At 31.5% G+C, this 12,395-nt stretch overlaps 1 protein-coding gene across 1 annotated transcript; it reads right to left on the bottom strand.

Moving 5' to 3' along the window:
* Positions 1–2,424: 2,424 nt before the first annotated feature.
* On the bottom strand, positions 2,425–11,536 carry LOC135926214 (uncharacterized). The gene is made up of 2 exons (XM_065461992.1): positions 11,503–11,536; positions 2,425–4,753 (listed from the first exon to the last, which is right to left on the bottom strand). Exon 2 carries the CDS (start codon positions 4,501–4,503, stop codon positions 2,563–2,565), a length of 1,941 nt encoding a protein of 646 aa, XP_065318064.1. The 5' UTR covers positions 4,504–4,753; positions 11,503–11,536; the 3' UTR covers positions 2,425–2,562.
* Positions 11,537–12,395: the final 859 nt, after the last annotated feature.

Consider the following 12,395-nt stretch of genomic DNA (forward strand, 5'->3'; position numbering starts at 1 on the left):
AAAAAAATAAATAATAAATTTGTTAAAAACACAGCAATAGGCAAAAAAAAGCAAAATAGAATGTTAAAAAAAGGTGGGGAAAAAAGGCATAATTTGTTGTTTATAATAAACTTGATTGATGAATAAAATTAAAGCATTTCAAGCTAAAAAAAAATTTCTTTTTTTTTAAAAATATAATAAAAGCAGGCAGAAACAAATGAAATTTACAAATCACACAGCAAGAGTTGCATTATATTAGATTGAATGCGATCAAGGATATCTAATTAAAATGAAAAACAAAATAAAAAATTATGTTATATTATATTCACCTAAGGTTTATCTTAATATTATTTAAAAAAAATAAAATAAAATATGATAACACATTGCAATTTAATTTATCCTCTAAAAATTATGTTGAGAAAGATTATACAAAATCTAAACTTAACTAAACGTTAAATTTACAATATTATGGTAATATAAAAATAGTTCAATGCTGTAAAGTAATATCACTTGTACAGGCGTTACTTTTTTTTTAAAGTATCGTTTTACAGCTCTCTGTTAAATTACATTAAAATGTTTTTAAAAAAAAACAGATTATTAATTTTAAAAAAATATGAAGAGGAAACCTTGGAAATTTGAAGATTCTTAAAGGCCATAACGGCATCTTGTTGCCAATTTGGATCGACTATTGGATATCTAAAAGGACGTTTCTAAATAATTAGATATACGGATAGAAAAAAGGTTGCCGTGGTTGGGTCAAGAAATCAATTTAAAAAATTTGAGGGAAAATTCTCGTCTGATATCCCTTTTTTTAAAATTGATATGTTGCATTCCCACATAAAAATTAAAGAATCGAAATATAAATCCTATTTACCGGAATATTTATTTCGTAGGAGGGGCACTTTTTCAAATGATTACTAATTTGTCCGGCCGTGCAATTGGGATTGAACTGCCAACCTGTTATGGGGGCGAACGTTTTCGGGAAAACCCATTTCTAAATATATGTTATTTTCCAAAATATTATAAAAATCACCTTTTTAATTAGGAAAATTATATATGGTAATAAGGGTAACAAAGTAACAAGATAATGTCAAAATGTATAAACCTTTTGATTTTTTTTTTAAAAAAAAAATCTGTTTTTCCTAGAAGCCATTCCAGAATCAAGATAAAATTTAGCAAGCAGGGCGTGAAGTACCATAAAAATTTAAAACATTTAACGAGGGTTATTAAAATTTAGTTAGATGATAGACGTGACTCCGATTTTAAAATACAGAACTAATTAATAACCTGACAAGTCTTCAACGATATAATCCGTAAATTTTGATGTATACAAGGATGATGGCTTTGCAATCCTCTTCATTTTTATTTAAAAAATCAGATTGATTTTTGGTTTTTAATTTTATAAGTATGAGCCATTTGTGACAGCCAACCCCCACAAGAGTGTTTTACGTTATTTCATTTCAAGTGAACACCGAAAGGTTAAGCATTATTATTATAAGAGCAGACGATTATTAAAAACAATTAAACAAAAATATAACTCCTCTACAAATACCCGCTATTCGATTTCAACTGTCATCCATTCTAGCTCGACGTATTTGAGTATTTTTGTTTATTTTAAAAATTAAATGCAACGAGAAATTTAAAATGTCGTTTTTTAAAAAAAAATAGGATTTAGATAATAAATAAATAATAATTATAAAATAATAAATTAATTGTTAACAATAATGATATTTGATTACTTTATCGGTAATTTCCCAGCGGATAGGAGACGAACCCGTCTTGCCCCACTTAGTTAACACCATACCCTTCACAGGCAAAATCAGCGATCTGACTAGCTCGTAAAATCTTTTATTGACTAGTGAAAAGTTGAGCAAGTAAAGCGGTTCGAGATTCATGCATATTTCGCAAATGGCCTCGGTTGGAAGATCCCCTAAACTCGTCATAAATGGGCTTCGGATAGGGTCATCGTTGTTTTCTAAACGCGGAAATGAATATGGTTTAAATGATATGGCGTTGGCGATACGATCAAACACCAATTCCCCTGCTTTCCTATTATCCTCGAAACCCGTCTTGAATGCGTATCCGCTGACGGGGGTCAAACTTTTTAGGGTACCGGATAGGGGGAGTAATCTGGTAGCTACAAAATCGCAATGTTTCCTGCCCGTATTATTTATATTTGAATCAAAGGGAGGGGTCGAAAGTGGGCAACTGTGAAATAGCCAATCCTCCATGTAGCTCTCTATTTGAGCGTGCACGTTAAGATAATGCCAGGGGAAGGCGTCCCTCCTTATGTATTGACCGCACGCAAAATAGTGAACCGAACCAGCGTCAAACGTGTAACGGGCGAAGGAATGAATTCTTTTCTCGTAAATTACGGGACCGTGTTGACTAGAGTTTGGGCTTTGTACATCTCGGGTGACGGAAGATGGTGAATTCGAAGAAGTGTTATCATCGTCACGCGGATGATGATTAAAGGAATTAGAAAATGCGATTTTCCCCGCACTTTCACAGCTTGTTGAACTGTTTATGGAATGCTCAAACGGAATCGGATTTTTAGAGTAAATTGAGCTGCGACAGTAATGACTAGGTGATATGGGAGCTATCATCATGCAGTTCAAGATCGTTAGCGCTAATAATAGGATCCGAAGAATTCGAAAGGTGGTCATTATCTCGATCCCAATTCGAATTACATTTTACCGCGGGGGAAGATAATGCATTACCATCGTTATAAGGCGTGCGATTAGTAGGCGGCTCAAAAAGTTGAGCATAGCCGGATGAGCTATTTTTCGAGGTCGAAGATAATAATAACGCGTTACAAGGAAAAATTTGGTCGACATTTTCTGCTTTAGCCAATATGCTATCGTAGGATTCGTTGTTCTTGAGCAAATTAAGGCGCGTGTCAACGCATATTTTTCTGCACTTCAGTATCCGGTCCAAGATTTTGGACGGAAGCAATATGCTTATGGAAGGCTTCTTTTTAAGGACCGGCGGCGGTGATGAAGAAATAGTAGATTTTACTTCCTGTTTTAGTGGGAAAAAAGAATTATAGCGATTTTGATAGAATTTTGTGATTGGCTCCTTGTTAATCCTTTCCGACACATTTTGTGAACACGGATTCAGGATATTTTCTATTTCCGAAATCGGGGCATAATTTAGCGAATAAATTTCGTTTTCGTGACTCAGAGGATAAGATCGGGGTCTGGGTAATCTAGACGAGTTAAAGAGGACCCGGGTTTTGGCCTGGCTACGTTTCAACATCAAATAATCGTACAAAGAAAGGGATCTCTTGTGGTCGTAGTAAGGCTTATGTTTCACGTTATTACCATCATTATCGCAATTCATAATCTTGGTGATGTAGGGTTGATAACGCAAACTGTATTTTGTCGACGCCGAATTATCGCGAGGTGTTAAAGTGTCGGAAGAGAACGGGGGACCGAGGGCGGAGCCTATCCAGGGGCTGGGTTTATATCGACTGAATTTTAAGTTAGCTTCCGAGTTTAGGTGCGGTAAAACTTCTTCGGCGGTATCGCTGGTCCGAAGTGGGGAATGTTCGGCTTGCTGGATTTTAGTCACCGGATTGAGGCATAGGCGATGATTCAGAAAGTTAGGATTGCCTTTCAAGTATTTCCTTTGATCTCTTAAAAGGAGCGCTAAGTCAAGGGGAATTACATCATTAGAATCATAGTTTGATTGGCTGAGGGGTATTAAAAGGTTTCCATTGGTTTGAACTGGAGGAGAATCCATTTTTTTCTCTTCAAGATCGTCTTTTATGACTAAATTCATTTTCGAGACGCTTAGTGGATTAATTTTATTCGGCTCGCCATTGTGGCTAAACTCATGTATCTCATTTTGGGAAGTCGTTTTGGGCTGGCAATGGGAACACGTGATCCTACGAAAGCCGTCCCAGGTGTCTTGATGAATGTAATTCACGTGAGAAGAGTCCATCTCATCATCGCACAATCTTTTACTAATCGCGATTGCCTTCCCGGGGGAGTCGGAAAGGACTAAATTTTTTGTGCCGCTATTTTTTAGAAATGGAGAAGCTGGAATTTGCTTTGCAACATCGTTGTAGCCAGTGAGAAGCTTTCTCACCCATTTAAAGGAACAATGGACCACACTGGCCGGACAAACCCGGAGGTGAGCCGATATTCGATCTCGTGTCAGAGTAATCGGGCATCCGTACAATGCGTTAAGGCAAGATACGACTGTCCTTGAACATATGTGACTAAGATGTTCGTTGAGCTTACAAGCGTGGAATCGAAAGGGGCAATGTGGTCGATTGGGGCAGTCTATGATAGGGCACCGAAAAGGGCCCGATGATTTAATCGCTGAATTGCAGGTTAGGGTACTAAAGCAATCTGAGCAATGGGCGTGGTAAATGGCAACTTCATTATCCGTTAACTCGTCATCATCTATAAATCCCGAATCGGATAGCCGAACTGTGCCGCCTTTTTTGCGACCATTTTTGGCGTTACGAGACCGGGTTCGAACTGGAACCGGACTCGCGGGAGAAGTAGTGATCATAAAAAAAAGGGAGATTAATTTAGAATCTTTTGAATGATAGGATTGTTAAGAAACGTGATTTCATTTTATAGACAATTTTTTGACAATAAATTTGAATGATCCAAGTCACGCGGTAAATTTTGTTTCTAAATTCATTTTAGAAAATATAAATTGTTTGGCAAAAATCTTTTCCCCTAATTAGTGACAAATTTTTTTTTTTTTTGGATATAGATTCGCGTTTTTTAAGTTTCCCCGTTGAGAAAAAGATTATCTTGTGAGGGGAGGGGGAATATAAATAAAAAAAAAAATAATAATGATGGTTTACTTTGTTTATTTTAACAAAAATAATTATTTTTACTTTTAAAAATCAATATTATATATATATATATATGTATTTTTAAAATAAGATATTTATTATTTATTTATTTTCTTAAAATCGTCGAAATTAAATACTCTAAACTTGAACTTGAAATAATTAAATGAATACAATTATTTTTTTATATTAAAATAATTTTTTATATATTAAAATAATAATAATAATTAAATTAAAAGCCACCCCCCCCCCCCCCAATTTCTATTTTTTTTTAGATAAATGATTTAGCCCGCGAAAGTTTTAATTGAATTATTTATTATGTTATGTCTATAAAGAATAAATATCAAAAAATTTGCGGGGAAATTGTGACCTTCATTTTGAAAATATTTAAATTTATAATAAAAAAAATTGTTTGTTACAAAATTAAAATAAATTAATAGATAAAATAATAATTTAATAGATTAAAATTAATTTATAAAAAAATAAAATAATAGTGTCCCCCAATAACCCGAAACAAATGACAGTAATTGTAAAGTAAGGTTATTATCAATGACAAATAACACATTAAAAGTGTACATCAATAAAAACAGCTGGAGACGCCATTTTGATTACCCTTATTTTAAAAAACTTTAAACGAGAGGCCAATCGGACGCAAGTTTTATTAAAGAATTGCCTGATCATCGAGATAATAAGGAAGCAAATTATCGATTTAATTAATAGTAGTTTTTAACATGAGAATAATTACTATACGGTATGGGTTACCAAAATGGCGGGTCCAGCTGATTTGCATTCAACGACGCTTTGAACTGCATTTTTATGAATGCTTCGTCATACGTGTCATTGGGTTATAAAAAAAATTGTTCTTAAGTTCACCCAAATAAAGTTCTGATGCCAAAAAATGACGTAAACGCTCTGGCGGAGTATGGCATACCCGAATTTCAAATTGATTGCTATCTTCATTTCGGTTTTCATTATTTTGTATTTTGGCAAAAATGATGAATAAAATAAAGCCTCAAAATTCTGCCATTTTTTTTTGTAGTTGTATGGATTCATTAGCTCTCCATCCAACCAAACCCCCACACCCCTCTCCCAAACAACTTCCTCGAGATAGGTGGAGCAGTTGGAAATTGCTAAATATTCCCAAATTTTCGGATGTATATTCATCTCTACCGTTCCCGCTAGTGTTGTTAAAAAGCCCGATTAGGGGTCGATTTTTAAAAAAGGGCCAGATTAAGATGGTGTAAGCCCCATGAATTTTGGTCATAGTTGGCAGTAGTGTTGTTAAACGGAACTCAATATTTTGGCCAGAAAAATATTGCCTAGGCCTTGAGATTTCGATAATATAGGCCTAAACCTTCGTATGAGCAAAATCTTCGGGACTGCGTAATATTTTTCTGGATGAAAGCCGACTAGTTGGAAGAAAGGTTTGGGATTTTGGCTAAAATCTTAATCGGGCTCTATTTAAAAATAGACCCAATTCGAGCTTTTAAACAACACCGGTTCCCGCCCCTACCAACTATTTTAGTGCTCGCCCTATGCAAATTTACTGATAAATCGCGCGGCGCCGGGGCAAAAATTAGCCATTTTTAATTTCAGAAAAGCAAATTGTAGGAAAGCTTTGCAAGTCTCATTCCGAAGGACTAATTTTTTTAAAAAATATTTATTTTGATAGTTGTTAACGACTTGATTTAAGGCGATTTTTTTAAAAAACGGTTAACCGAATATTTTATCCAGAAAAATATTGCAATAAGCCTCGAGATCTATCTAAAAAAATATGACCAAACCTGCGCTGCCATCTATGAACAAAAGCTCCGTGCTTGCATAATATTTTCTATCTTTCTTTGGGTTAGCCGTTTTTTCGGATCAAATTGATCCATTTTATATTAAGTGCGAAAGTAATTGAATAAAAGAGTTAATAGTATACGACTCGACGTGTAAAGATCGTTCAAAAAGGGGGGTTTCTTACGTTGCATTTATAGCTAACGCGTTATCTTCGAGCGTTGCGTTATTACAGCTGATTCAGTTTTAAAAACTGATTTTAGATATGAGCTAAAATAGAGATAATTATTTGATATAATATTTATATAAGAAATAATCATAGACCTTTTAATCGATATTCAGCGATTAATTATTTATACTAGCTAATAACCCGTCAAGAATGACGGGGTTGAGGGGTACTTAGTTAGTCTGTGTATATGGTATTAAATATACTTTAATTAATATATTTTATAAAAATATTAAAATTTAGGAGAAAAAGAGGTAAATTTGTGAATCACACCTCATAAGATATTCTTAATTTCTGATTCATCTATCATCGAATAATGGAGAAAAGTATGATGACCCGTCTTTCTTGATGGGCAAAATGAAAAATATAATAACTAAGAGTACCAGAGCTCCCGTTAGTCAGCATTACTGAGTCCGTCAAAAATGACGGGGAACTGAGAATTTTCTCCTTAATTTTATGATAGTTGTTACCTGTTATTTGAAAACAATATCCAATTTTTATTCTTAATAACCTCCTCTTCCCTTCAGGCCAGGCCATAATCCATTAAAACTAAGTGTAAATGCCATGTTTTGAGTCAAGATATATAGCTTTTACTTGGCACCCACAACAATATTATTTGTTATAATAATACTGATCACCTATGCCTAATATTAAAAAAAAAATCCCAAGCAAGATCCGTGGCCATAATAATTCTGAAAAAAATTTCCTCTTTGGTAGGTGAGAACTGGAATAAAATATTTTAAAAAAATCATAATGAATTTAAAAATACAATCAAAATCAGATTCTATGGGCCTTGGTTTTTTTGATAAGGCCGAGCCCAGGCCTGCAAAAAAAATTTGTTTTAGGCCAATGTCTGATCCATAATTAATAGTAAAAAAAATCCCAAGGGTCCAAGCTGATAATAATTTTGAAAAATTTTCCCCAAGCCTGTAACTAGGTAAATCTCTAAAAACTAGGGGTGTACCGATACCACTTTTTGGAGGCCGATCCGATCCGATATTCCAGATATTAAATTGATATCGGACGATAACCGATGATATCATATCTAATTTTGTATTCTGTAAAGAAAGATACCAATGGTTTTAAATTGTTATACTTTTTATTAGTATAACATCCATAATTTAACTAAACCATAACTTATGTCATTTAAATATATTATAATGATCAGTTATAGTTTATATTCAATTCTATTGCCTAAAAGTATATAAAATATTTTTATTATCAATCACTTTTATATAATAAGTAACAAAATTAATCTATATACATGATAAGTAATAAACAAATATATTATGAAATTTGATATAAATATTTAAAATAATATTAATATATCGAAGATTTCTTTTTAGAAATACCAAAATTTCCAATTTATCAGAAATCAGCCTGCAGGCGATGGTAACTGTCAATATTACCAGCTTCACTAAAAAGATATTCTGAAGAGATTATAGCACACTTTTATAAACAGAATGCGCAAAAAAATAATATGGCAGAATGTTTATTAATTAATTATTATTATTAAAAAAATATACATAAAAATGGATTTCGATTTTATTTATAAAAATAAATGATTTATAACTTTTTTTAAAAAATTTATAACATTTTATTTTTGTTAAGGACGCCATTTTATATCGGATCGGATCGGCACGGCAAATTTTACAATATTGGCCGATAATCGATATTTTATAATAGGTGAAATATCGGCCCAATCCGATAAAAAATATCGATACATCCCTAATAAAAACCATATCTATTTTTTATTCTTTTTAATCCCGTTCAATCCTACTTCAGACCAAGGCCAGCCCATTAGGACTAAAAGTGAATACTATTTTTTGAGTAAAAATATATTTAAAAAAATTAGACTTTAGTTGAGACCCATATAAATATTCTGTGTTAAATATTATGTCTAATATTAAAAAAATTCCCAAGCCAGGTTCATGTACATAGTAATGTTAGGAAAATTTCCTCAAGCCGGCCAAAGACCATATGATATAAAATATATAAAAGACATAATTCATTTAAAAATACAATCAGAATATGAAAGTTGCATGGGTCTTGGTTTTTTGATTAGGCCTGACCATGTCTGCAAAAAAGGCCAATGTCTAGCCCATATTTAAAATTAAAAAATTTTCAAGCATCTCTATTTTTAAATTTTACCCAATACGATTTCCATCACAAATTTAAATTTTATTCTAAATACAAAATAAAATTTAAGACATTGTTATTAAATTACGATAAAAATAAATGGAATATGAAATTAAATTTAAGTCCTTGTTATTAAATTACAATAAAAAAATAGATGGCAAAATTTTATGAAAGGTGAATGGGACTTGTTTTTTTGACCAGAGTTGGCTATCTCTGCAAAAAAAATTTAAGGCCAATATCTAAACGGTTCTACCAAGTCAGCGTATAGGGATTTTCTAAATACCAGACCAAAATTTATTAAAATTAAATAAGATTCTTATTATTTAAGTGGTCGAGTCCGGCCTTCTATATCACCCCCCCCCCCCCCAAGAACGGAACTGAGAAAAAAATGATATTTGCAGGGATTCGAACCCTAAACCATCGGATTGGTAAGCGAGGCTCTTACCGAATAGGCCATTGACGTTTTATAAAATTAACGATTTTTAAATATATAATATAAATAAATTTGGTAGTATCTCTATCCAAATGAAAAATAAACAAAATACAAATTTGATAGATACTACCTTAAGGGAATACCTATCATTAACCTGTCTAGCCCATATATAATGAAAACAATAAATTCCCTTAAAAGGAATAAAAATGATTTTTAGAGATTTACCTATCTCCTGGCTTGGAAAAAAATTTTTAAATTTATTATGTCATAAAAAATTAGGCAATATGGTAATAAACGGCAAAAGTTAAAAAATATCAGTTATTAATTAATATAATATAATTAATAAAAATGTAATTATAATTCAAGTTAGTGCATGCCCAAAGCGTGCACTTCTGAAAAGGAAGGTTTGTGGTTCGATGCTAATAGGTAGATGGCATAAAAATTAACATTACACTTATATAGTCTCCTTTTAAATTTTAAATACATTAAGATGATACGAAAATGATCATGTTTTGATTATGGAGTTTATATAAATTAGATAATCGTATGGCATATTTTTTTTATAAAAGCATCATAACATATGTTTTTCAAATTTTATCATAGTGATATCATCTAACTCTTCATATTTATAAATTTATATCTATTCATTGACTCTTGAACATAATGCATTTACTATAAATGAGGCCTTACACAAGTTGTTTTGACATGCCCTAACTTTGTATTAGTCGCGTGGACCGTAATTATCAACATAATTGAGTAATAATTGCCCCCCCCCCTTTTGTTATCTAAATTAACTGGTCTGGTCATACAAAATTCGAGAGTGATATTGTGAAAGTTAATTGGGTTTTCGTTAAAAACGAAAATATTGATATCTTTATAACAAATTGAAACAAAGATAGATTCTAAATAACAATCGATACAATAGAGGATCGTTTTTTTAGTAATATCGATTCGGTGGAAAATGTGTGGATTGGCACCACCCTACTCAGTTCCTATAATATAAACTTGCAAAGGGCAAGTTTTTGTAGTTCATCCATTAATTCCATCTAAGGGATGGGTGGGTAATTTAAAAATTTATAAGCATTGGGCAGGTGAGTAGGTGGGTTAAAAATATTATCTTAAAAAAAATGGGTTAGCAATGAGCGAATGAATTTGTAATATTTTTGGTGGAAATATGAACAGAATTGATTTATATTAAAAAAATAATTTAAACCAAATCAACTAATAAAATTTTTTTAAACATTGGACCAACAGATTAAATTAAGCAATGGGTGGAGTGGCTTTTGGGTTAAAAACTTGACCATTGCATACCTCTTATTTCAGCACCCATAATTATGCCATTGAAATTTTTCACCTCCTTTTGTTCTCTTTTTATTCTTATTTTAAATATCTACTTTTAAATTAAGAATAAATACTAGTTTTATCTTCTATATATTGAGATAGCCAACAATTAGGGAACTTGCTTGCTTTAGCAAATAACACTTTTAGCTGATTCCCCTACACTTCACCCGGGTTCTAAAAAAATGTACACTTGGACACTTCTAAGCAATAATTTTATAGAAAAGTAAGTAATTTTTACATGACTATATTATGCATTTTTAAATATAACCCAGCCAACCTGTAACAAGTGGATCTAAACCAAGCAATATGGTGCTTCCCTCCTAGCAAATTCAGGACTATTTATATGCTACTATACACCATCCCCCCTTTAAATATTATCTAGATAATTTGAGGAAAGATGGTATAATTGCTAAGTAATTTGAAATGAAAATATAATCCATTTAGGCATAATTCTTAGTTCTCAAGCTGATTATTTTGCATTATGATAATTAAAACAAATTTAAAAAGTCTCTAACCCTATAGGGAAACTTGAACTACTAATTTGACTTTAGAATTACAAAGTAATAGCTGATAGGCAATGTTTCTAAAATAAAAAAAGTGATAAAATACATTTACATGATACAACAAAAGCAATAAATTTGTTTTCTTTCAACCTTAGATTATAAATATTTTAGAATTTTTTTACTACAAAATAAATATAAAAAAACCTTATAGCCCTTTCAGATTTATTTTGAACAATATATTCTGTAAAATTCAAAAAAAAAAAATTGAGCACAAAACAGCTGTTACTTCTAAAAGAATGATGAAAAAATTTCTGGCGTGGTAATGAATGAATGAATGAAATATTTTTGATTCTTTACGACGCCACTATTTTTATGACATGAATTTGCACCATAGGGCTGGAGAAGTAGATATGATGACACACAGAAGTGGATTTAGGACTCTGTGACTTCTTAGGAATTATTTTCTAGTGGTTTCATTTATATCACCACATAACCATTTGCGGGCCATTCTAATTAAATGACTCATAAGACAATAATTTAGGATTAATATTTATTTGATACATTTCTTTCCTGCTTGGTTTTATTATTTTTATAACGTTAACTTTTAGATTATTAAAATATTTTATAATGATTTTTTGTTGCTTGATCAAATTTAAATTTTGATAATAATCAAAAGTAAAACTTTCATTATAAACTAATTTTCATTTATATTGCTACATATTTATTCATATACTGTTCAGCGTCTACAGAGCGGGAGGGATAGGAACAGTTCGCTTCCTATTTTTTTGAGGGGGTAGGAGGTAAGCTGCTTTATTGGGGGTAGGATAAATTTTTTTGGAGGTTATCTATTAAATTTTGAGATGAAATAGGACAAAATTTATTGCTGTAAAAATTAAACTTTTTTTATAGTATTATTATAATACAATTCATCGACCAAATCTATATATTGCAAACAATCATACACATTGTTTTCCAAATAAACTATCCTTTTAAATGTAAATTAAAAGGTTTAAAAATTTTAGCAAGCTCATAATGCCATAATTACTAATTCATTGTAAATAATGGAGGAAATGAATTATTTATAATCACAAAATATAGATAGTTGGTAGTAGATATAGATTAATTTAAGTTATCCTTTATAAATTCTTTGAAAAGTCTATCATTAAATAAATAGATAAA

Source organism: Gordionus sp. m RMFG-2023, chromosome 3 (genome assembly GCF_954871325.1).
Source record: "Gordionus sp. m RMFG-2023 chromosome 3, tfGorSpeb1-WG-v2, whole genome shotgun sequence".
In the NCBI taxonomy this organism is placed as follows: Eukaryota; Metazoa; Nematomorpha; class Gordioida; order Chordodea; family Parachordodidae; genus Gordionus; species Gordionus sp. m RMFG-2023.

Coding starts and splice junctions, on each gene's coding strand:
- LOC135926214 (XM_065461992.1), bottom strand. CDS start 4,503: ATGATCACTACTTCTCCCGCGAGTCCGGTTCCAGTTCGAACCCGGTCT.